Source organism: Peromyscus leucopus, chromosome 5, assembly GCF_004664715.2.
Source record: "Peromyscus leucopus breed LL Stock chromosome 5, UCI_PerLeu_2.1, whole genome shotgun sequence".
Taxonomy (NCBI): Eukaryota; Metazoa; Chordata; class Mammalia; order Rodentia; family Cricetidae; genus Peromyscus; species Peromyscus leucopus.
The window spans coordinates 113,133,192-113,159,757 of NC_051067.1; the positions used below are offsets into that span (position 1 = coordinate 113,133,192).

The following is a 26,566-nucleotide window of genomic DNA, read 5'->3' on the forward strand; positions in this document are numbered from 1 at the left end:
AGTGTTACATACTTATTCATTACAGTGCTAGGGATCGAACCCAGGGCTTTGGGCAGACCAGGCAGGTGTTCTACTAAGCTGTATTCCTTGCCTTTTTTTTTAAGTAAGGTTTTACTATTAGCTCAGGCTGGCCTGGAACTTGCCATGTGACCAAATCTCAGACTCCTGAGTGCTAGAATTACAGGTGTATGTCACCATACTGTGCTAAGGTTTTGTTTTTTAATTAAAGCACTGACCTAGTTTCTCCAGTCCCCTTTGGAGTGGAATCTGCTTCAGAGACCTTAATTCTGTAACAGATAATTTGCCTCCTCCCCCAACAGAGTTTCTCTGTGTAGCCCTGGCTGTCTGGAACTCGCTCTGTAGAACAGGCTGGCCTTAAACTCCGAAATCTGCCTACTTCTGCCTCCATGTGCTGAGATGAAAGGTGTGTACCACCATTGTCCACTAATAACTTACCTTCTTTTTCTTTATTTTGGAATAGGTGTTCAGATTTATGACCGGACGAGTGTTCTTCATGTATTGATCAAGAAAGGTCAAGTTACTGGTGTGGAAACAGATAAAGGACAGATTGAATGCCAGTATTTTGTCAACTGTGCTGGTCAGGTAGGTTGGCCATAGTACTAGGTTTCTGACTTTATTTAACTTGGACTGTTTGGTACAGTGATACAAGATAATCATTTTATTGATTAAATAGACACCGGTACTACACTTCTTATTTGGACTGGATAATCCAGAATTGTATTCTAAACCAAAACCTATACTTAGTTCTCAGACACAGGCAACTTTCCACACTGGGTGTAAAGTAGTGCCGTCCTAGTCAGAAGACCACCAAATAGGCCATGGTTTTAGAGCTAAATTTATATGATGTTACATTTCATTTCACAAACTCAAATATAACATCAGAACCATGGATCCAATTTCTAGAATGCAAGCTGCCTCTACTTCTGAGGTGGATAGGTCACCTGCTTTCTACTCTACAGTCTTAGGAGATGTAGGAAATACTTTCTGCTCTATAAAGTTTATTTAATAATTGGCGTTTGGGGTTTCTAGCTGATAACAGGCATTTAACTTATAGGGCTTCTTTTGACTGGGAAATCTATCTTCTTATTATTGAAAAAATAACTTTATGCTTTAAAAAGTGTTGTGTTGCTCACTGTTCAAATACTTGAACTAGATAAAGAGGCTGAACTTGACTTTCCGTACATGACACTGTAACAGGAGCACTCAAGCCCCTTGAAGTTAGTTCAAGAGGTTGAACTTGCTCACTTGTGTTTCTGTTCCTCTTCCCACCCACAAACTGTTCATTGTAGTGGGCATACGAGCTGGGTCTGTCCACCGAGGAGCCGGTTAGTATCCCGCTACATGCCTGTGAACACTTCTACCTTCTGACTCGTCCCTGGGACACCCCTCTGCAGAGCAACACACCAAGTGAGGACTTGTTTTTTTTTTTTTTTTTTTTTTTTTTAATAATTTTATCTCCTTGCTGGTATCCTGTCCTTTGAAAGGAAGACTTTTCACTAAGGACACATTATGCCTAGAGGAATTTTTTTCTTTTCTGGAGCATGTTACAGGGAGGTGGATCCAATTTTAACTTTTCTTTGATTATTTCTTAGGAAAAGATGGCCAAAATGAACATGCCATTCAAGACTTTTTTTGTTATTTGTTTTTGTTGTTGTTTTATAAGCTAATTTTAAGCCCTAATTGAGGTCATTGAGAATTAGGAATATAACTTGCGTTTTTAACTTGAACGGTATCAGTTGTAGAAGTGCATAGGTAGGCCATATACTTAGATAGTTTAATGGTTACAAACTTCTGAAGGGAGAAAAGGTGGGTTTTATTTATTTTTATTTTTATTCATTTATTCATTCATTCATTCATTCATTCATTCATTATTTATTTTTTGAGGCAGGGTTTCTCTGTATAGCTCAGCTGTCATGGAACTTACTCTGTTGACTGGGCTGGCCTCAAACTCAGAGATTCCCCTGCCTCCTGAGTGCTGGGATTAAAGGTGTGTGCCACCACCTCCTCCACTGCTGCTGCCTCCACCGCTGCCACCGGCTTTCTTTTTTGAGATGAGGGTCTCATTGTATGGTCTTGGCTGGCCTGGCACTCTCTTTTGTGGGCATGGAGGCAGAGGCAGGCATGCCTAGCTTAGAAGGCTTTTGATACCATTGCAGATAATGAATTCTGCACCTCCCTTTCCTGTTAGACTTTGGCTAGGCACAGTGATGGTAAGTTTGGTTGTGAGGTGTTGGTAAAACTTTTAGGTGCCCAGTAGTAATGTTTGGGATAATCAGAGAAACCATGTTCTCTGTAACCCCGAGTGGGACGATCCTCCCAAAAGCTAATGGATAACTGTATTTGTTGGATGCTGTGCTGCTGGTAAAGTCACTCATGAGTGTTTTCTGTTTCTCTCCATCTAGGAATCTGTCTGGTCTCTAACCCCTTGTTTTTCTCTTCACCCTCCTTCCTTGTTGTTTCTCTTCTTCAGCTATTGTGGATGCTGATGGAAGAATTTACATCAGGAACTGGCAAGGTGGCATCTTGTCTGGAGGCTTTGAGAAAAACCCAAAACCTATTTTCACCGAGGGCAAGAACCAGTTGGAAATTCAGAACCTGAGGGAAGATTGGGATCACTTTGGTATGTGAAGTAAATTATAACAACAATGCCTTCTACTTTTCTAAGATGTTACATTTTTCAAGGCGTTTTTTGTGAATAGTTCTTTATCTTTAAGACAACTCCAGGAAGCACAATAGTAGTCATGAAGAATAGTCTAGTTTGCCTGGTCTAAGGATATGGTTACTGGTTAGATTCAGGAGTCTACGGTCTATGTTTAATGAACTTGACTCATCATTTATTTACTTAAATCACTGCTGATACATTAGACTAGAAGGGGGACCTTCTTTTGGTAAGACTTACATGAAATTGAAGAGGTTTCTACCAAGCTGAACTATTAGCCAGGCATGGTGATGTATGCCTTTATGTAATCCCATCATGTGGAAACTGAGGCAGGAGGATTGTGAAAGTAGATTTTTTGCTAATGTGGTCTTTATGAAGTCTTTAAATAACTTTAATTGTCTTTATTGAATAATTATTGTAGTTACATGGTCATAAATGGAAAGGGTATGAAAAGATACCCACCCTGTCTCGAAAAACAAAAACAAGATACCCATCTCCCACCTGTGATGGACTTTTAAAAAATAAGGGGCTGCTTATGGGAAACTTTAAACCCTTGTGCCCATCAACCAGTTACTCCTGTTTCCATCCATTACTGCTGTTTTATGGGACAGTGGCCAGAGATAGCATAGAACAAGGTGCGGAGGACCTAGGGAAACACTGTCTTTCATGGAAACATTGGGTGGTCTGCAAGACCTTTCTCACACACCCTGACTCCTTCGAGGTTACCGCCCATAGCCTCATGTATTACTTTGTTCTGAGGCTCCTTGCCTTTGAAGAGTATGGTTTTTCTTACTCTGAATGCCAGGCATTTTGTAGGTGTGTTCTGTAATTCCGACAAGCGTTCTTTTTTCTGATAACTGACCAAATGACTCTTAGAAAAATCTCCCCTAAAGAATTTTTTGGAAGGAGGAGTAAAAGGTATAAGAACTTGAAAAAATTTACTTCCCTAAAGGTGAGGACTCTGTTTGGGTTTGTTTTGATTGCTCAGAGCCCCTGTTGAGTTCCCTCCTGCGTAGGATGCCAGTATTGGAGACTCTGGAGATTTTGAAGTTGGTGAATTGCCCTGAGACCTTCACACCAGACATGAAGTGCATCATGGGCGAGTCTCCTGTAGTACAGGGCTACTTTGTCCTGGCAGGGATGAACTCTGCTGGCCTGTCGTTGGGTGGAGGAGCTGGAAAGTAAGTCTTTTTTCCATAGAGTCACCTGTGGACACCTCAGCTTGTCAGGTTTTTCCCTTTCAGATTACTCATTGTTAACATGTTCTGTAATCATATAGTAATGTTGATAATAATTACTTTGGGAAGCTTTCCTCATATTCCATAAATGTTAGTATATAAAATATTTCGGGAGCTCAGTCAGTTAGTTACAGACCCTGTGGAAATTTTTTTTTTTTTTTAACTTTTCAGTTGTAACAAATGTTATTGTTTTGACTGTGTAAGGTTAGAAGTAGCCGGGTATGGTAAGTGAAATGGGCAATCAAGCTAGGCAACTAAAATTTTAGTTTAAAAATAGGTACTTATCAGCTAGGGATAGTGCCACATGCCTTTAATCCAAGCAGGGGAGGCAAAGGCAGGTAGATCTCTGTGAATTTGAGGCCAGCCTGGTCCATGATGAGAGTTCCAGGCCAACCAGGGCTACATGGTGAGACCCTGTTTCAAAAATAAATAAGCCAGTCACAGAAGGATACAAATACTGTACAATTTCATTTATGTAAGGTACTTAGAATAGACTTAAGAACAGAAAGAAAAATCATGTTTGCTAGGGAAAGAGAAGGTGGGGAGTTACTGTTAAATAGGTCTGCTGTTTCAATTTTGCAAGATGAAATGTGTTCTAGAAATGGATTGTGGTAGTGATTACACAGTAGTGTAGATGTACTTAATTCCAATGAATCCCACACTTAAAAATAGTTAATCAGTTGTTTTTGCTGTATCCTATAATTCCAGCCCTTGGGAGGTAAAGGCAGGAGAATCAGGAGTTCAAGGTCATTTTCAGCAGCATAGGAGACCTTATTCTCAGTTTTTTTAAAAAGTTGATCATCTGGCTATGGTGACACATGCTTGTAATCTTAGCTCTTAGGAGACTGAGGGGGGAGGATTGCAGTGAGTTTGAGGCCAGCCTGGACTACATAGTGATTTCCATTTGGCCTGGGTTAAGAGAGTGAGAAACTGGGGCCAGGCGTGGTAGTGCACGCCTTTAAATCCCAGCACTTGGGAGGCAGAGGCTGGAGGATCTCTGTGAGTTCTAGGCCAGCGTGGTCTATAGATTGAATTCCAGGACAGCCAGGGCTGTTATACAGAGAAACCCTGTCTCAGGGGAAAAAAAAAAAAGAGTAAGAAACTGTTTTTAAAAAGCCCAAGAACTGCCTCCAAAAAACTAATTTGAATTTGTTATATATTAAAATATATTGTATATATTTTGTGCTAGTAACTAATACAATAGATTTATCTCTATGTGTTTGATACATTCCGGCATACCTTGCTGGGGCCAAAGTGTGCACTCTTAATTTGCTGAGCCATCTCTCCAGCCTCCTAACGCTCAGTGTTTTGTTATTTGTAAGCTAAATGAACATTTTTTCCAATTGTCATAAAAAAAATTACAAAAAGTCCAGATATAAATATATCTGCTCTGTCCAAAACTGTGCTTGTTAAGGATCAACTGTATTTCATCATAATTAAAGTATTTTTCCGGGGACCATGGGGAGCTGGTGAGATGACTGAGTGGGTAAAGGAGCTTTTTGCACAAGCCTGGCAACCTAAGTTCAATTTAGGAATCTATGGAGAGGGAGAGGGAGACAGCTGTTATCCTCTGACCTTCACAAGAGCCAGCTCCCATCGTGAACACACACACAGTGAAAATAAAGGAACAAAAATTAAATCATGAAGTCAGTATCTTTGAGTGACTTACCAAATGGCTCTGAAAACAGAAGAGTTACCAGAAACATTTGGAGCAAAGACATGGTGAGATAATTATATAATACTCTCCAAGTGACTGTTTATAAAAAAACACAAAAACATAGATTTCCTCATAGATATGGCTTATATCTTGAACACGCTCTAAGGGATCCTATTATTAGAGTTAAAATCGTCATAATGATGCTAGAAAGATGGCTCAGCAGTTAAGAGCACACCTACTCTTCCAAAGGACCCAGGGTTCAAATTCAGCCCCTACATGGCAGCTTACAACCATCTGTAATTCGAGTCTCAGCAGATCCAGTGTTCTCTTCTGGCCTCTGCAAGTACCATTTTTCTTGGTATACAAATTTATATGCAGGCAAAACACCCATACACATTAAAAAACAAAACAAAACAACAACAAAAAACCCTCAAAAGCTGGATGTGGTGGCTCTCACCTGTAATCCCAGCACTTGGGAAGCAGAGGCAGGCAGATATCTGTGGGTCTGAGGTTAGCCTGGTCTACATAATGAGTTCCAGGATAGTCAGGGCTATGTATAGAGACCCTGACTCAAAAAAAAAAAAAAAAAAAAAAAAAAAAAAGTGGTTTTATGAGAACAGTACTTAGATCCATGTTTGTTCATTTTATGTGCGTTGGTGTTTTGCCTGCATGTATGTATGTCTGTGTGAGGGCTTCAGATCATCTGGAACTGGAGTTACAGACAGTTGTGAGCTGTCATGTTGGTGCTGGGAATTGAACCTAGGTCCTGGAAGAGCAGCCAGTGCTTTTAACTGATGAGCTATCTCTCCAGCCCCATTCCATTGGTCCCCACCCCCAGATAGGGTTTCTCTGTGTAGCTTTGCACCTTTCCTGGAACTCACACTGTAGCCCAGGCTGGCCTCAAACTCACAGAGATCTGCCTGCCTCTGCTTCCTAAGTGCTGGGATTAAAGGCGTGTGCCACCACCGCCCAGTTTATTGGTTCTTGATTGTATGATATTATTTAAATTGTTCTCTGTGTATTATCTGAGGCCCAACAGCTTTTTGTCTCCGTTTTAAACAGGTTCCTTGCTGAGTGGATGGTATATGGTTATCCCTCTGAAAATGTCTGGGAATTGGATTTGCAGCGCTTTGGAGCCCTCCAGAGCAGCCGCACGTTTCTGCGCCACCGGGTCATGGAAGTCATGCGTAAGTACCTTTATTCTAATTGCATCATACTCAGCAATGTTTGAAGTGGCCTATTTTATCATTCAGGGATTTCCCTTAGCTCTCTAATAACTACTTTGAATTGGGTTTCTTGTGTGGCCATTTCAGGTCTGAGGATAGGGACTTATGCCCCATTTGACACTTAGGAACATTATCAATATATTGGACCATGCTTACCTCTAGAAATAGGAAAGAATAGGACTTGCAGCTAGTATGTAACAGTGCCTGTGTCTAAACCCAGGTCCTCTAGAGGGACAGCCAGTGCTCAAAACTGCTGAGACTTCGTTCCAACCCCCACCCCACCTTTTTTTTTTTTAATGGTATGGGAACTGAACCCCAGAGCCTCATGCATGCTAGGCAAGTGTGTATCTGCCTCAGTCCTTCGCTTTTCTTTTGAGTTTTTACTTTGAGACAGGGTCTTGCTAAGTTGCTGTCCTTGTCACTGTTCTATTGCTGTGGAGAGACACCATGACCAAGGTAACTTATAAAAGAAGGCGTTTAACTGGGGGCTTGTGCAGTTTCAGAGGGTGAGTCCATGACTATTATGGTGGGGAGCATGGCAGCAGGCAGGATTGTACTAGAGTAGTAGCTGAGAGCTTACATTTAATTTGCAAGTTGGAGGCAGAGAGAGAGACACTGGGCCTGGTGTGAGATTTTGAAACCTCAAAATCTCCCCTCCCCACCGGCTGGAAAGATGGCTCAGAGGTTAAGAGCACCAACTGCTCTTCCAGAGGTCCTGAGTTCAATTCCCAGCACCCACATGGTGGCTCACAACCACCTGTAATGAGATCTGGTGCCCTCTCCTGTGTACATAATAAATAAATAAGTCTTTAAAAAAAAAAACTCGCCGGGCGTTGGTGGCGCACGCCTTTAATCCCAGCACTCGGAGCAGAGCCAGGCGGATCTCTGTGAGTTCGAGGCCAGCCTGGGCTACCAGGTGAGCTCTAGGAAAGGCGCAAAGCTACACAGAGAAACCCTGTCTCGAAAAACCAAAAAAAAAATAAATAAATAAATAAAAAAAAAAAAAAAAACTCACCCCCAGTGGCATACCTTCTCCAACAAGGCCACACCTCCTAATTCTTCCCATTCAAATATATGAGCCTGTGGGACCCATTCTAATTCAAACCACCACAATCTGCCAGGCTTGGCTTGGTTGGAACCCATTGGATGCCCAGATAGTCCTTGAATTGGAAGTTCTTCTACTTGAACCACTCAGGTCTCTGGGATTGTAAGCCTGTGCTGCCAGGCCCAGCTGACACACTGTGTGTAATCTGTTCTAGCTCTGATGTATGATCTGAAGGTTCCCCGTTGGGACTTCCAGACTGGGAGGCAGTTACGTACATCTCCTCTTTATGACCGGCTGGATGCTCAAGGAGCCAGATGGATGGAGAAACATGGATTTGAGAGGCCAAAGTTCTTTGTTCCACCCAATAATGGTAAGAAATGTCTGCTGTCTGTCTCTTCATTTTGGGACAGAATCTCACACTTTAGCCTAGAACTTTGTATTTTGAGTTGGCTTTGCATCCTCATCAGTCCTCTTATTTCAGCATCTTAAGTGCTGGGATTATAGGCATAAGCCACCACACTTGGCTTCGTGTGTGTGTGTGTGTGTGTGTGTGTGTGTGTGTGTGTGTGTGTGTGTGTGTGTGTGTGTTTGAATATGTGTCTAGATGTGTGTGCACTCTTGTATAGACCAGACATTGATGTTGAGCATTTTCTCTATTATTCTCCACCTTACTTTTTCAGACAGATTTTCTCACTGAACCTGGAGTTCACTGATGGCCTAACCTGGCTGGCCAGGAGGCCCACAGGATCCTCTTGTCTTTGCCCATCACTTCTGGAATCATAGGAGTACACTGCTACACTTAGCTTTGTGTGTGTGTGTGTGTGTGTGTGTGTGTGTGTGTGTGTGTGTGTGTACACGCGCGCGCGTGCGTGTGCTGGGGACTCAAACGCAAGTCCTCAGGCTTGCATAGGCACTTTACTGAACCAATTCCTTCTATCCCCTTCTTAAAACTGGTAATTAGTAAGTGCATATAGCTAGAATATATTCCTGGAAGAACTAAAAAATAAAATCTTGTAGGCCATAACAAAATATATGAGGGACTCTTCAGTGACAAAAGTCTTTACTCCCACCTTGTTTTTTCCGTTTCATAGACCTTCTTGCATTGGAACAGAGCAAGACTTTCTACAAGCCAGACTGGTTTGATATTGTGGAGTCGGAAGTCAAGTGCTGTAAGGAGGCTGTGTGTGTCATTGACATGTCTTCTTTCACAAAGTTTGAAATAACTGTAAGTATTGGGGAACCAAACAGCAGGGTGGGAAACATTTTTACTTATTGAATGATGTTTTTCTTTCACCAATTTTTCATGTTATTTTTAAATTTTATGTGTATGGTTATTTGTCTGAATGTATGCCTGTGTACCATGTGCATGCAGTACCTGAGAAAGCCAGAAGAGGGCACTAGAGTCCCCCTGGATTGAAGTTACAAATGGCTGTGAGCTGCCAAGTGGGTGCTGGGAATTGACCCGGGTCCTCTGGAAGAACAGCCAGTACTCTTAACTGCTGATCCACCTCTCAGCCCGAAATGCCTGTTTTGTTTTTCTCTTTCTCTCTTTCTTTCTTTCTTTCTCTCTTTTTTTTTTCTTTCTTTTTTTTTTTTTCTTTCTTTTTTTTTTTTTTTTTTTTTTTTTTTTCTTTTTTTTCCTTCTTCCTTCCTTCCTTCCTTCTTTCCTTCCTTCCCTCCTTCCTCTCCTCCTCCTGTGTAACCCTGCCTGTCCTGGAACTTGCTCTTAGACCAGGCTGGTCTCTCATTCAGAGATCTGCTTGCCTCTACCTCCTGGGTGCTGGGATTTAATGTGAGTGCCACCAGCCCAGCAAAGATTTGTTTATGTATATGAGTGTTTTGTTGCATGTGTATCTGCATACCAGAAGAGGCCATTGAATCCTATGGGACTCTAGTTATAGATAGTTGTGAGCCGTCCCCTGGGTGTTGGGAATTGAATTTAACACCTGGAGGAGCATCAGTTCTCTTAACCACTGAGCCATCTCTCCATCTCCCAAATGCCCATTTTTTATCTGCTACTTTAAAACTGATTCTGAAAGAACTCTAGACTGTTTCAGTGGTTCATCTATGTACACATATTTTTCTGAAATTTTAGCTCCTATAATATAGTTTTTAATTTCCCTAGAATGGCCCATTTATCTTAAGTACTGATGGCTAACTTTCCTCGTGGCTTCTTACAGGAAAGTAAACCTGCAAATATTGTCCTGTGGGTGTTGTGTCATTGAATTTTCTCATCAAGGTGCAGTGCTGGATGGTTATGCTCTTAGGTGATCCTGTGTTTATTGTCCCTGCCTTATCCCTTTCCTTACAGTCCACTGGGGATCAGGCATTAGAAAGTCTGCAATATGTTTTCTCCAATGACCTGGATGTGCCTGTAGGCCACATTGTGCATACGGGCATGCTCAACGAATATGGAGGGTATGAAAACGATTGCAGCATTGCACGCCTGAACAAGCGCAGGTGAGCTGAGCTGCCCTCCCCTTCTGCTCCTTCCGTTAAGCGGATACTTTATGGTCTCTGGAAGCAGAGCACTTAATGCTTTTCTGGGAGCCCATAGTCTTAGGGACTCAGAAACTATTTCATAAACTCCTGTCTTAATCATTAGGCAGCTATAAATAAATCAGCAAAGGCAAACAAAAAGAAGAAACCCAAGTTGGGTGTGGTGGCTCATACCTGTAATGTCAGGAGTCTTGAAGCGGGTTGACCACAAGTTTGAGGCCAACTTGGGCTACGTGAGGAGTTCTAGACTGGCTTGGGCTATAAAGTGAGACTAAATTTGACTAAAAATACAAAACAGCAGCTGAAATTGTATTATGGAAAACTGGATGTAGAAGTTAGTTACTCTAATGGGAGAGGATTCTTTATAACTTAATAAGTCTGTGTAATTTTGCCATTGTTGGTATAGAATCTAGAATCGGTGAACTAGCCTCCTTAAAAGACAAGAGATTGTTTCCAAGAGTTCTCAGTGGGCTTTGAAACTACACAAGAACGTGATTGGTTCCTGATTCTTTTTCTGCCTTTTGGTTTTGATTATTTTTTTCGGGGGTGGGGTTTTCATTTTCAGTTTCTTCATGATCTCTCCAACTGACCAGCAGGTCCACTGTTGGGCCTGGCTTAACAAATACATGCCGAAAGACAGCAACTTGTTACTGGAGGATGTCACCTGGAAATATACAGGTAATCAGCCTTCTGGGGCAGCCAAGTAAAGAAGCAGGTCTAGATTGTCTTCTATATTACATATGCCTCACTTACATTTGAATTTTACAAATGAGAATCAGAATTAGTGTTAAAGAGACACTCTAGGATTAAAGTGATGGTTCAGCAGTTAAGAGCACTTTCTGTTCTTGTAGAGGACCAAGTATTCTGTTCCTAACACCCACAGGGCAGCTCACAACTGCCTATAACCCCAGTTTCGGGATCGGATGCCCTCTTTTGACACTCCATATATATCTGCATAAATGTGGTGCATATATGTTCATGAAGACAAAACACTCATAGACATAAAATAAAAAAAAAAAAAAAACTTTGGGGCTGGGGAAATATGTCTCAGTTAAGAGCACTGGTTGTTCTTCCAGAGGTTCCCTGGTTCACTTACTAACGTCTACATGGCAGCTCACATCTAGTATCCTTCTGGCCCCCATGGGTACTGCATACATGTGGTACACAGATATATGCAAAACACCCATGTGCATAAAATATGCATACCTTTAATCCCAACACTGAGGAGGCAGAGGTTGGTAGATCTCTGTGAGTCTGGTCTACATGGTGAGTTCTAGGACAGCCAGGACTGTCTCAAAACAAAACAAACAAACAAACAAACAAAAAACAACCCCCCCCCCAAAAAAAAACCCCAAACCAAAAACTGTATATTACTTAAAAAAAAAATACATCTATATCCGGGTAAGATGGTGCACACCTTTAATCTCAGCACTCAGGAGGCAGAGGCAAGTGATCTCTTTGAGTTTGAGGCCTGCCTGGTCTGCAAAGCAAGTGCCAGGACAGCCAGAGCTATTATTATACAGAGAACCGTGTCTCAAACCTGACTTGCATTCATCTCATTGAACCCATTTATCTCACCCAGGCCTTCATTCTCACTAGTAGCAATTATGATTAACTTCTTGCTTCTAGCTTGTCAAACTACAGAATATTCTTGAACACTGATTGTGTTCTAGCCTGAACTAGAGCAATATGTGTAATTTTGTCATAGGCAGCAGAAGCTAGGATGGGTAGACAGTTCTCCAGATACGAATTTGGGATTGGGGCTACTTCCATCATGTAGGAAGAGAAAGAGAACTAACTATACAGTAATGGTATATGGCCAGTCCTGGAAGTCTCTCTTGGCTAGGCCATGTTCTCATGACACTAAACTCACTGCAAAGGAGACTATAAAATACACCCTTCCTGTCAACTTGGGAGAAGAACCATAGTAGCTAGGCTCTTCACACTTGCTAGTCAGCATCTGTGGTTGGCAGGTCTGTCAGCAGAGGTGTGGGTGCCAGAGCCCAGGTCTTTCCATTGCACCTCAGGTCCCTAAGGAAAGGGACACTTTTTGTTTGTTTGTTTTTGTTTTTCGAAACAGGGTTTCTCTGTGTAGCTTTGTGCCTTTCCTGGAATTCACTCTAGCCCAGGCTGGCCTTGAACTCACAGAGATCTGCCTGCCTCTGCCTCCCGAATGCTGGGATTAAAAGCGTGCGCCACCACCACCACCTGGCTAAAAGGACACTTTTATAAGTCTCACAAGCTCTAGGCTAGGTCCTAGGTAGATGTGGTGGTTAGTCTTAATGCCAATTTGACAAAATCTAGAATCACCTGGCAGATAAATGTACATGCCTGTGGGGAATTACCGTATCAATTGAGGTAGAAAGAACCACCCACTGTGAGCAGCACCATCCCCTGACCTGGATCCTGGACTGAATAAATGGAGAAAGTGAATTAAACAGTCAGCAGCACTCGCTTATCAGTGTTCCCTGATTATGGGTGTCATGTGGCCCACTGCTTCAAGCTTCCAATGCTCTGACTGCCATGACATGATGGGCTGACTGTGGCTGTGAACTGAAATAACTATCCTCTAAGTTGTTTTGCCCGTGTATTTTATCACAGTAGTAGGTAAAGAAACAAAGACAGTAGACAAATTCCGAAGAGACCTTTTGCATTGGCTAAGCTGTTCCCTGGAGAGGCTGGACATCTCTTGTTCTTTTCCATACAGCCCTCAATCTGATTGGCCCTCGGGCTGTGGATGTGCTGTCTGAGTTGTCCTATGCCCCTATGACTCCAGACCACTTTCCAACTCTGTTTTGCAAGGTAGGAGCTAGTAATTAAATGTTTGTGACGGGAGTCTCATGTGGTGCATGCTGGTCTCAAACTTGTATGTAACTGGGGATGACCTTATACTTCTGATCTTTCCCAAGTGCTGGTTTGTAGGTGTGTGTGTACTTGGGTTATACTTGGTCTATATGGTGCTGCTGAAAATCAAACCCATAACTCCATGTATGCTAGGTAAGCACTCTACCAACTTAGCCCATACCATCTGTTTTTTAAATGTTAGAGATGATTTTTTTTATAGCAGGTTGGTATTCTTAATGTGGTGTTAATACTTACATAGTGTTCTGGCCTTTATTAAGCAAGCAAAATGACCAAGCAAATTTTATTCTTTACTTTTTAAGCTTGCTTTATTTAATAAGGATTAGGATATTCTCTGAAGTAGATTTAATTTATTTGAATATCAGATCTGTAAATTTGCTGGTTTCTGTAGCAGTTGGATATAGCTGGAGTTATCTCCAGTCCTGCCTGGCCCGCAACCACTCAGACCCAAATAAACACACAGATGCTTATATTATTTAAACTGTTTGGCCTAATGGCTCAGGCTTCTTGCTACCTAGTTCTTATATCTTAAGTTAACCCATTTCTATAATCTATAAGTTGCCACGTGGCCGTGGCTTACCAGTCTGCTGGCATGTTGTTCCTTTGGTGGCAGCTGGTGTCTCCTCTCTGTTCTGTTCTAACTTCCTCCTCTCTAGTTAGAATGTCCCATCTAACTTTATTCTGCCTCACCATTGGCCAAACAGCTTTATTTATCAACTAATCAGAGCAACACAAATTCACAGCGTACAAAAAGACATTCCCCCATCACTTCCCCTTTTCTTTCTAAACAAAAAGAAGGTTTTAACTTTAACTTAGTAAAATTACATATATCAAGCAAGAATTACAGTTACAGTTGGATTAAACTTAAGTAAAAGAGATGGACAATGAACACCAAAAGATAAAGGTGAATGCACATTGAGGTCAGATTCTTTCTCCTTATATTTCTTTTGTTTTTATGCACACAGTAACTTTTATACATTTGCCATCTTCAGGGAAGAAATGGTATAGCTGACCCCTAAACAACATACACAACTAGTTGTCTGACACGCACTACAACTGAGTAACTGAGTGCTTTCCAGGAGGCAGTTACACAGCCACTTGGCAACTTGTGATATGCATCTGCCCAGCCATCGGTGACAGAGGCTCTTGGAAGTTCAACCCTCAGTTGAGATTTTCATAGCAAATTGTTTAATAATTTCCTCTGTTCTCTCAGGCAGAGAAAATTTCCACGTTAGTGAGCAGATCCCTCCACAGCCTTCTCTGGATTTTAAAGAATGATCCAACCCATACCCCTTTGCCTGGCAAGTGCCATATCTTGTCACAATTCCTGTGGAAGAGACTTGTGTCGGTGTTGTCTCAGACTTACCACTTCCCTTATAGCAACGATTATGTCAGTGAACCTTTCAAGGTAGCTGAGCAGCTGTAACCTAAGAATCTGAGTCTCTGGTCCCAGAATAGATGAATTGTGTTCTGTGGGCATTGTCCTTTGTGTGGCAGATGCCTGAAATTTGCTTACAGAGTCGCCCAGAGAAGACATTTGATTGGTCTTTATTGTTTCTGATGCTACTTGGCTAACCCAAGTGTTTTTTTTTTTTTTTAAAAGATTTTATTTATTTATTATGTATACAGCATGTATGCCTGCAGGCCAGAAGAGGGCACCAGATCTCATTGCAGATGGTTGTGAGCCACCATGTGGTTGCTGGGAATTGAACTCAGAACCTCCGGAAGAGCAGTCAGTGCTCTTAACCTCTGAGCCATCTCTAGCCCCTAACCCAAGTGTTTTAACAAGATTTGGAAAAGAAGAATATTTTGTACTTAGCAAAGAATATGCCACCACTTGTCACCATCAGCTTACCTGAAACTGGAAATGGTAATATTGATAAGATGTGGAAGCTATGTTCCAGTTTCAGAGTGGAATGCATTCCTTGGTCTCTATCTCTTATAGGAATCGACAGAGGGTGGGCACTGACAGGGCTCCCCTGAGGCACTAAGTCTCCTGACCAGCATGAGGAACTATGACTGCTTTCTTTTTCCTTGCAGGAGATGAGTGTGGGCTATGCAAATGGGATCCGTGTGATGAGTATGACTCACACAGGAGAGCCAGGATTCATGCTGTACATTCCCATAGAGGTGAGAGGGCTCAGTTTTCCTTTTCCAGGGCCTCTGGGAAGGGCTACCAGTTTCCCAAAGTTCCTGAACACTGCCAGGTTTGAGTGGTGTGTCCCATGAAGTAGGCTTCAGGAAAGAGGTTTTATGATTTTTTTTTTTTGGTTTTATGATTTTTAACATAATTAAACAGTTAATGTTTAATAGATACATTCATTTTAAAACTAAGAACTTGAGGGAGCAAAGAAACATCACCCTTTACAATAGCCACAAATAATATAAAATACCTTGGGGTAACACTAAACAAGTGAAGGACCTATATGATAAGAACTTTAAATCTCTAAAGAAAGAAATTGAAGATATCAGAAAATGGAAGGATCTCCCATGCTCATGGATAGGTAAGATTAACACAGTAAAAATGGCAATCTTACCAAAAGCAATCTACAGATTCAATGTAGTCCCCGTCAAAATCCCAACACAATTCTTCACAGACTTGGAAAGAAAAATTCTCAACTTCATATGGAAAAACAAAATACCCAGGATAGCTAAAAGAATCCTGTATAATAAAGCAGCCTCTGGAGACATCACCATCCCTGACCTCAAGCTCTGCTATAGAGCTATAGTAATAAAAACAGCTTGGTACTGGCATAAAAACCAACATATGGACCAATGGAATCGAATTGAAGACCCTGACATTAATCTGCACACATATGAACACCTGATTTTTGACAAAGAAGCCAAAACTATACAATGGAAAAAAGAAAGTATCTTCAACAAATGATGCTGGTATAACTGGATGTCAACATGTAAAAGATTTCCAATAGATCCATATCTGTCACCATGCATAAAACTCAAGTCCAGGTAGATCAAAGACCTCAACATAAATCCTGTTACACTGAACTTGATAGAAGAGAAAGTAGGAAGTACTCTTGAATGCATTGGCACAGAAGATCACTTCCTAAATATAATACCAGTAGCACAGACACTGAGAGCAACAATTAATAAACGGGACCTCTTGAAACTTGAGAAGCTTTTGTAGGGCAAAAGACACGGTCAATAAGACAAAAAGACAGCCTACAGAATGGGAAAAGATCTTAACCAACCCACATCTGATGGAGAACTGATCTCCAAAATATATAAAGAACTCAAGAAACTAGACATCAAAATACTGAACAATCTGATTAAAAAATGGGCTAAAGAGCTAAACAGAATTCTCAAAAGAATCTCAAATAGACATTTAAGGAAATGCTCAACATCCTTTGTCATCAGAGAAATGCAAATCAAAACGACTCTGAGATACCACCTTATACCTGTCAGAATGGCTATGGTCAAAAACACTAATGACAGTGTATGTTGGAGATGATGTGGAGCAAGGGGAACACTCCTCTGCTGTTGGTGGGAGTGCAAACTTGTACAATCACTGTGGAAATCGGTATGGCGGTTTCTCAGAAAATTGGGAATTGATCTACCTCAAGACCCAGCCATACCACTCTTGGGCATATAACCAAGGAATGCTGAATCATACCACAAAGATACATGTTCAACTATGTTCATAGCAGCACTATTTGTAATAGCCAGAATGTGGAAACAACCTAGATGCCCATCAACTGAAGAATGGATTAAGAAAATGTGGTACATATACACAGTGGAGTACTACTCAACAGAGAAAAACAATGCAGCATGAAATCTGCAGATAAATGGATGGAACTAGAAAATATCATCCTGAGTAAGGTAAACCCAAACCCAGAAGGACAAACATGGTATGTACTCACTCATAAGTGGATACTAGATATAAAGCAAAGAACAATCAGACTGCAACCCACAGAACCAGGGAGGCTACCTAGCAGGGGGGGCCCTAGGTTGACTAGCTTATAAGAAGTTTTAGGGTTGGGGATTTAGCTCAGTGGTAGAGTGCTTGCCTAGCAAGAACAAGGCCCTGGGTTCGGTCCTCAGCTCTGGGGGGTGAGGGTGGGGGGGATAAATTTTGGTTTTGCCCAATCACTGGGCAAGCTTTAGTGAAATATTTCACTATTAGGATAAGAATTTATACCGTATCATGCTGATGAAAGAATATGCTAGCTATACTTTCAGGAAGGGAGGCTAAAATCTTTTTAGATTATGGATTAGCCTATAGAAAAATGTCTGCTGTAAATCAAACAGTGAAGGGGAAGATGAATAGGAATCTCACTTATACAGCTTAAGTAAAACATAGCTCTCTGAACAGATGAAGATAGGTTTCTTCTGTATCCCAGAATCTAATCAATATTTATATGTATAATTAAGCTATTATTTGGCTTAAAAGGGCTTATTGGGAAATGTTATCTGCTGTGGGATGTTCTGTATGTCCTGTGGGAGCACGTTCTTGGGTTCCTAGTGGCTTTACCCAGCAGGTCCACATAGAGGATGATTAGGACCATGGGCCTGAGTGCAAGTGTCTGAGATGGTCTGCATTTGGCTGTGCTGTGGGATGGTCTGTATGTCAAGTTGCTCTGATTGGTCAATAAATAAAACACTGATTTGGCCAGTGGCTAGGCAGAAAGTATAGGCGGGACTAACAGAGAGGAGAAATAAAAGAACAGGAAGGCAGAAGGAGACACAGCCAGCCGCCACCCTAACAAGCAGCATGAAAAGATGCCGGTAAGCCACGAGGCAAGGTATAGATTTGTAGAAATGGATTAATTTAAGCTATAAGAATAAGAACAGTTAGCAAGAAGCCTGCCATGGCCATACAGTTTGTAAGAAATATAAGTCTCTGTGTTTACTTGGTTGGGTCTGAGCGGCTGTGGGACTGGCCGGTGACAGAGATTTGTCCTGACTGTGGGAAAGGCAGGAAAACTCTAGCTACAGTTACCATTTTTACTATTTTCTACAGAGAAAATATTTTCCAGTTTCAAATAACCCTGGACTTTTGAATTATAACCTGTTTTTATGTCCAAGCTATCTGTGTATTATTTCTCCTGCAGTTGTACATAAAATGTTTTTACAGCCAGGCGGTGGTGGCACACACCTTTAATTAATGCACTCATGAAAATCTTGAGAGGCAGACTCAGGTGGATCTCTGTGAGTTCAAGGCCAGCCTGGGCTACAGAGTGAGTTCCAGGAAAGGCACAAAGCTACACAGAGAAACCCTGTCTCGAAAAACCAAAAAAAAAAAAATGTTTTTACATTTAAAAAAAAAAATCAAATACTATAGAATTGTATTACATGAAACATATAGAATATACAAATTCATAGAAACAGAAAGATTAGATGTTACCTCAAAATGGAGAAGAAAGGAATATAGAACAATGATTTCCTAAGTACAGTTGTTTTGTGTGATGGAAAAGCCCCACAAACGGACAGTAGTATCAGGATATAATATCATGAATGTAATAAATCAATACAATTAATGTAATAATGAATATCATAAATATAGTTATTGAATGAATACTGCGAATGTAATCAAAGAATACCATAAATGTAATTAATATCATGAGTGTAATTAATGAATTTCATGAGTGCAATTAAAATCTTGAATGCAGTTCATGCTACTGAATTGTGAACTTAAAAGTGGTTACAATTGCAAATATTATGTTCATTTAAAAATATAAGGTGGTTTCAAACAGCTAACTCATGCAACCACCTTATATTTTTAAATGAACATAATTACGCAGGGACGCTTGGCTCAATCTGGGTGGAGGGGACTGGACCTGCCTGGACTGAGTCTATCAGGTTGATCCCAGTCCTCGGGGGAGACCTTGATCTGGAGGAGGTGGGAATGGGGGGTGGGCTGGGGGGAAGGGGAGGGGGCAGGAAGGGGGAGAACAAGGGAATCTGTGCTATTACGTAGAACTGAATAGTATTGTAAAATAAAAAAAAAAAAGGTGGAATGTAATCACCAAAATAAATAAATAAATAAATTAAAAAAAAAAAAAGAACTTGAGGGAGCACAGAATGCCTGGATTCTGTCTCACCACCCACATGACAGCTCACAGCTAATTCGGTGTATCTCAAGTTCTGGGCGATAAGCTGCCCTCTTCTGACCTCCATGAGCAGCAGGCACACACATAGTACACATACATATAGGCAAAACACTCATAGACCTGGAATAGAAATAAAATGTTTAAACATCTTTAAAAAATAAAAACTTGGCTGGGGATGTAGCTGTTAGTCGACTGTTTTTCTAGCATGTAAGTCCTTGATTTGATGCCCAGCACTATGCTAGTGGGCGTGGTAACACATGCCCATAAGCCCAGCACTTGGAAGGTGGAAGCAGGAATTTCCGTGTACTCTGGAGTGAGACCCTGGGGATCTCAATACCAACACATAGTGGACTAGAGAGATGACTCAGCTGGTAAAGGCCAGGCTCACAGCCAAAAAGTTAAACACCAACTTATTTTTTCTCAATTTAAAACATATGAAATCAGTTATATGGATAAAAACTGATCATCTCCATCTAACTAGTTCCCATCAACTAACAAGAACCTACTGTAGTAGTAGTATTCTTACTAATTTCTAATCAGTAATTTTGATGTATATGCAATTCTTAGTACTTTGTTTGAGACAGGGTTTCTCTGTATAGCCCTGGCTGTCCTGAACTTGCTTTATAGACCAGGCTGGCCTTGAACTCAGAGATCAACCTGCCTCTACTTTCCAGGGCTTGTGTGTGTCACCTGCCTATGGTTTTTGTTATTTTAGTTGGTCTTGGGGGTCTCAGTATTATAGCCCAGGCTGGCCTAGAATTCATGAACCTGGTGTCTCCACCTCCTGAGTGCTAGGATTATAGATGTGTGCCAACATGCCTGCTTATGCCAGTAGAGTTTGACTTCCCTGATGAATGAAGCAGAATGAAATTGAAAGTCAGTCTGCAGAGCTGACGGTCTTTCCATCCATCCTCTACCTTCTTGCTTCTGAACTTGGCCTGTCTTTTCTGGAGCTCTCATTTCTGCTAGTCTTGGAACATGGCTAGTTAGGCTGCTGCTCTGCTGCCTAATACTTTGCTTTCCTTCTGGCATGTCCTTCCCCATAAAGACATCTCTGCCGGGCGGTGGTGGCGCATGCCTTTAATCCCAGCACTCGGGAGGCAGAGCCAGGCGGATCTCTGTGAGTTCGAGGCCAGCCTGGTCTCCAAAGCGAGTTCACATAAAAAAAGCGAAAGACATCTGACATTCCCTTTCAGGACTTATATAATCCTTTCCCAACACACAGACATATGATTTATTATTTTCATATGTATGTATATGTGCGTGAATTTATGTGTGGTGCACATGTGTGTGTAGGGGCCTGAGGAGGTTGGAAGAGGATGTGAGATTCCCTGGAACTGGAGTCACAAGTGGTGGTGAGCTAATGAAGAGTTTTGGAAGTGCAAGTGCTCTTAACTACTGAGCAGTCTCTCCAGCATTCTTATCACTTTGTTGTTGTTGTTGTTGTTGTTTCATTAAGACAGGGTCTCACAATACATTTCTGGCTGTCCTGGAACTCACTGTGTAGACCAGGTTGGCCTTGAATTTAGAATCCCCTGAGATCGCCTTCTGAGTGCTGGGATTAAAGGAATGTGCTACTGTGTCCAGCCACATCACCTTTTTGGTGAGACCTTATTTAAAGCTGTCTTCCTACCTAATTCCTCTCCTTTACCTTTTTCCTTTGTAGCATGTACTACTTTCCAATGAAATTACTTGTGTAGCCGGGCAGTAGTGGTGCACGCCTTTAATCTCAGAGGCAGAGGTAGGAAGATCTCTGTGAATTCGAGGCCAGCTTGGTCTACTGAGCAAGCTCCAGAACAGCCAGAGCTATTACCCAGAGAAACCCTGTGTGTGTGTGTGGGGGGGGGGGGGGGATTACTTGTGTATTCCTGAGATTTTCTTGTAAAGTTTTTTTCTTTATCCCATCACTTAGGGAAGTAGGTGTCACATAATAAGTCATAGTAGATGTTTCTTTTGGAGTTTTTTGGTCATTTGTCTTTTGACCACGCTATCTCCCCATCTCCCACCCTCCAGGACCAAGTCTGGTTTTGTAGCCCAAGCTGGCCTCAAACTCTGTTTTCTTGTAGCAAGCTGGGTCGGCACCCACCTTACTGGACTTCCTCTCTTACACCACAGTGCCCTATTGGTCTTTTAATTGATGCAGTATCTTTGTGTGCGGGAGCATACCTGTGTCATGGTGTATGCTGGAGGTCAAAGTTCGAGGCCAGCCTGGTCTACTGAGGAAAGCGCAAAGCTACACAGAGAAACCCTGTCTCGGAAAAACCAAAAAAAAAAAAAAAAAGATAAAATCTGTTTCCTGCAGTCTCCCCAAGAATCCATGGGATGCACCACTCCAATTTATATGGAAGTAGTACACTGGCTACTAACTTTCCTTCTCTCCATACAGTATGCTCTGCATGTCTACAATGAGGTGATGAGCGTTGGACAGAAGTATGGAATCCGGAATGCTGGGTATTATGCTCTTCGAAGTCTCCGAATTGAGAAGTTTTTTGCCTTCTGGGGGCAAGACTTAAACACCCTCACCACTCCCCTGGAATGTGGAGGAGAGTCTCGAGTGAAGTTAGAGAAGGTATTATTTATCCATGTCCCCGCCCCCTTGTGCCCCTCAGCTGAGCATGTGATTTGTCTTAATAGGAAGAAAGAGCAGGGAAGACAGGAAGTGTCAGTCAGGTAGATCATAAGGAAGAGTCCTCAGGACAGGAACCTTACCTGTGGGATGCACATCTTCCCCTGAGTCCCAGAACCCTGACAACCCTTGTTTACACATTTTACTGCGCAGAAAGCGGAGGACACTGGCCTAAGTTTTTTAAGTTGATTGTGGTCATTCATTAACGTACCACAAGTATTTATCTAAATTAGTCACTACAGCCAGCTGCCTATTTTTTAATATATTTAAACTTTTAATTATGTGTATGCATGTGTGTTTGGGTGAGGTGTGTGCATTTGAGTGCAGCTGCCAAAAGAGGGCCCTGGGAACTGTTGTAGGTCCTCTGCCAGAACTCAGGGACTCTTAACTTCTGAGCTCTCTCCAGCCCCGGTATTAGTCTTCAGAAAACTGTAGTTGAAGAGATTATTCTGTGAGGAGTCTTTCCCACCTCTGAACCTCATCCAGTGTCCTGTCCTCTTGGCTCCTCACACACAACAGTGTGTTCTGTTCTAGAGTGTGAGCATGGCACAAGTATCCAGTGTATGATCTCCTCCACCCACCTGTAACCTAGTGCTGTTCACGTTGCACCTTGCTTTATTTACGACACTGTATTCAAGCAGGTCCCTGTCAGTACACCTGTAGTTTGTTTTCTCTTTTCTGAGACAGGTCTCACTATGTAGTCCTAACTCGCCTGGAACTTCCTATGTGGACCAGGCTGTTCTTGAACTCAGATCCACCAGCTTCTGCCTCCCGAGTGCTGGTTAAAGGTGTGTACCATCATGCCTAGCTGTAGTATTTTTGGCCACTGCATATAACTAGATGTAAAAAAATTACATGCAATTTTTTTGTGCTGTGAAAGTGTTAGTAGCTCATTAAAATCACCTGTATTTAATAGAGATAAACTGTTAAGTTTGTTCACCTATATAAGTATATGTATTGGGATATCCATACACATGGACTGACTTTGTGGAACTGGTTTTTTGCTGCCACCTTTACCTGGGTCCTGGGGCTCTAACTCAGGAATCTAAGCTTGCATGATGAGAGCATTTACCTGCTGAGCCTTCTTGACATCCCTCTAGCAAATATTCTTGATTAATTTTTCAGTTTTCTTTTCTAATACTTTTTGTTTCTTGTAGGCTTGTGATTGAAATCTGTTCACAGATGCATGCACTTTTGCTGTTATAAAAGTTCTTTGGTGTCTCTGTTGTGGATGCAGATTTTCACAATGCCACACTTACCCATTCTCTCTTCACCTTCGCATGCCAAGGGCCATCATGTAGACTGGTATCTGAGGCTTTTTCCCCTTGTTTCTTTGCAGGGCATAGATTTCATTGGTCGAGATGCCCTGCTGCAGCAGAAGCAGAATGGGGTATATAAGCGCCTTGCTATGTTCATCCTGGATGACCACGACACAGACCTCGACCTGTGGCCTTGGTGGGGAGAACCCATTTACCGGAATGGGAAGTATGCTGGCAAGACCACCAGTAGTGCCTATAGCTTCACTCTTGAGCGCCACGTATGCCTGGGTTTTGTACACAATTTCTCTGAGGACAGTGGGGAAGAGCAGGTGGTGACGGCGGATTTCATCAACCGCGGAGAGTACGAAATTGACATTGCAGGCCATCGGTTTCAGGCCAAGGCCAAGCTGTACCCTGTCGTCTCCCTTGTCACTCCCAAGCGTAGAAAGGAGGATGTGGAGCTGAGTGACTTCCATGGGAAGTGATGCCAAGACCACCTCCCTCCTCCCATTCTCACCATGAGGAGCGTTGTTCTGGGAGCTTCTTCCTCTGCCCTGTCTCCTTACGGAAGGTTCCTTTGCCCTTCTCTTAACTTTTCAATTTGACCTACTTTAAACTTTTTCCTTGAAAGCCTTTTTGTCCTCCCATTTTCTTTTCATTTGCTGTTACCTCCTAACAATCCAGGTTCTTCTCATCCCGCCAGCAGGCCCACATTCCCACAGTGGAAGGCAGGAGCCACTTGTGGAGTTAAGGTGACAAACTGATTTTAAAATCATCTGGAGGCAAGTTGGTATTATTTAAGTCTTAGGGCAAAAGTCCAGTTCCCTTGGGCTGCGATTCTTAGAGTAATCTAATTTTGGTAGATGACTGTGTGTCTCGTGTAGCCCTGGGATACAGTAGCTTGTATCTTAAGCAGGCAGATGATTCTGTTCCACTGTGCTGTAGGTTCCACCTGATACCTCTTAACATCTACCTCACCAATGAGAGGGATTGCATGGACACTGTCTGCTCTGTGGGAGGGACAAGTACTTAACCTGGCCTCTCCAGGCCTCCAACTCTGTTCTTAGATGTTTGGGCCAGGGCAACCTGCCTGCAGTTTTCTTTATTTTCTGCTATTTTGTATAATGAGGTTGTCTTTTAGTCGAGTAAACGAGTATGCCAGTATTTGAAAGGGGTGGGAATCCGTGTTGCCTTGTGTGTTGCTTTTCCCAGCGGGAGCAGTGTGAACTCAGATATTGAGTTCCTACTATTAGAAGAGTGTTGATTTTCTTTCAGTTACTCATAGGTCAGCTAGCTGTCCCTTCTTGATTTTCTTCAGATGGCTTCTAGCCTCACCTGTGCCTTGTGTAGCCTGCCTATGACCTCAACATTCATTCCTACCCCTTTAGAAGAGGGAGAGAGGATTAGGTGGGTAGTCTTGGGTGAGTAAGTAAACCATGCTGTTCATACTGCATTCCGAGAGCTACCAGAGCCTCAAGCTTTACATCCCTGGCATGAACAAAGCCACATACAGATGGCCATTGAGAGCTGTAAGTACAGTGCAGGCCAGAGACTGCTTTCCATCCAGGCTCCCCACTCTAACCCCGCCCCCCAACAGAACCTTTGGAACGGAAAGTGACTGGGGTGCCCACCAAATGCACTATCTATTCCATTGGTACTGCTGTTTTCTTTTTGAGATATAGATTCTCACTGGAGCTCAGGCTGGCCTTAGTCTCCTGAGTACTAGGATTTCAGGTGTGGTGACAGTGTGTTTTCTAAAGGTGAAACTTGGATGTGACAGGCTGGGCTGTAGAACACCAACACTTCATTTTCTCTTGTACACAGACTGCCCAGTCTGGAGTTGAGAACCTTTCATTCAACTGCAGTTCTCAGTAACTTGGGCGCATTGGTTCTGCTAAATTTACTTACTTTATTTTTGCAGCTTTTCAGTTTTTTTTCTTGTTATTCAGCTGGTTCTTTTCACATTTTTGCTTTTCTCAGCTAGCATGTACTTGCTTCTGAGATCATGACTTATAAAAACAAAAAAATGTAAAAAAAATTTGAGAGAAAAATAAAAAAAAAAAAAATACATAGAAAGTACAGCTAGAAATTCAGTTGCACTGACTGCTCTTCCAGAGGTCCTGAGTTCAATTCCCAGCAACCACATGGTGGCTCACAACTAACATCTGTAACGAGATCTGGTGCCCTCTTCTGGCCTGCAGTCATACATGCGGTATACATAATAAGTAAATAAATCTTAAAAAGAAAGAAAGAAAGTGGAGCAAGGCAACAGCAGCAGTGAGCTGTTGAGATCCAGAGCAGGCCCTTGGCCAACCCATGAAGTAGAGATGCTCCAGGTATTTGTGCTCTTTGAAATATGGTGGTAACGTTCTGCAGTCTGGGAGTGAAGTTTACTTGGAATTGATTACAAAGGAAGTTTTTGACCTATGCATCGATAGTAAAACTTTGGCAGCAAACTTGTTCTTTAACTGTTGAAAGTGTTACCACTTAAGTTCCAAATTGGGGGGGGGGGGGACGACACCCTTCCAAAGCAGTAATAGTTTAAACTCATATTATTCAAGGATTTCAGCATAGACTAATTGCTGTCTGCACTGTTATCTCTAGCTACTTAATTAACTGTCCCTTCTGAGTAGGAGGGCAAGTGCAAGTCTTCAGCTCGAAGTCCTAGCTGTGGCTGGTGTGAGCCTTTGAGCTGACCGACCGTGCTTGTCTCACAGGAAGGCATGAGAGGGAGAGGAGTGGAGCATTTTGAAATGCCTGACCAGGGTCATGGTCCTGTTCCTTCAACTGTGCTACTTCTTTACTGTGTACCCCAAACAAACTTACATTTGGCACTAACTGCTTCCTTAGAGTTTCTCTTGGTCCATGCAAACATAAACAATGCAAACCTGCCCCCCCCCATTTTGCCCTGATAGAAGTGCTGTAAGAAGACTGTTCTCCTCCACTAACCCTGCAGCTTTTCCGAGGCTTGGTGTCATAAACACCTCAGACAGTCGAGGGGACCTGAACCCCTGGCTTACTAGTGTTGGGAGAGCTTTCTAGGCTCTCAGGAGTAAATGCAGGTTGTTAACAGAAATACTAGGTCTAGAGCAGTGGCTCTTAACCTGTGAGTTGCAACCCCTTTGGGGTCAAATGAGCCTATCACAGAGGTTGCCTAAGATCATCGGAAAACACAGATTTACATTATGATTCACAACAGTAACAAAATTACATTTATGAATTGGCAATGAAAATAATTTTATGGTTGGGGGTCACCACGACATGAGGGAAGGGTCGAAGCATTAGGAAGGTTGAGAACCACTTGTCTAGAGGCATGATTGAAAATCTAGGAAGAGGGCTGGAGAGACGGCTCAGAGGTTAAGAGCACTGGCTGCTTGTCCGAGGTTCTGAGTTCAATTCCCAGCAA

At 42.2% G+C, this 26,566-nt stretch overlaps 1 protein-coding gene across 4 annotated transcripts in view; it reads left to right on the forward strand.

Moving 5' to 3' along the window:
• Positions 1–24,339, forward strand: part of Pdpr (pyruvate dehydrogenase phosphatase regulatory subunit) — a 45,728-nt gene extending 21,389 nt beyond the window's left edge. For 2 of the 4 annotated variants that reach the window (XM_028891050.2, XM_028891051.2), the window contains 13 exons: positions 482–603; positions 1,311–1,428; positions 2,492–2,641; positions 3,669–3,861; positions 6,638–6,762; positions 8,061–8,216; positions 8,938–9,071; positions 10,158–10,306; positions 10,911–11,023; positions 13,053–13,147; positions 15,248–15,337; positions 21,662–21,844; positions 23,241–24,339. In XM_028891050.2, coding sequence (XP_028746883.1) covers positions 482–603; positions 1,311–1,428; positions 2,492–2,641; positions 3,669–3,861; positions 6,638–6,762; positions 8,061–8,216; positions 8,938–9,071; positions 10,158–10,306; positions 10,911–11,023; positions 13,053–13,147; positions 15,248–15,337; positions 21,662–21,844; positions 23,241–23,645 — 2,033 coding nt within the window. In that variant the 3' untranslated portion in view covers positions 23,646–24,339. Of the gene's footprint in view, positions 1–481; positions 604–1,310; positions 1,429–2,491; positions 2,642–3,668; positions 3,862–6,637; positions 6,763–8,060; positions 8,217–8,937; positions 9,072–10,157; positions 10,307–10,910; positions 11,024–13,052; positions 13,148–15,247; positions 15,338–21,661; positions 21,845–23,240 lie in introns of those variants that run through there. The other 2 variants (XM_028891052.2, XM_028891053.2) reach the window with 2 other exon arrangements.
• Positions 24,340–26,566: the final 2,227 nt, after the last annotated feature.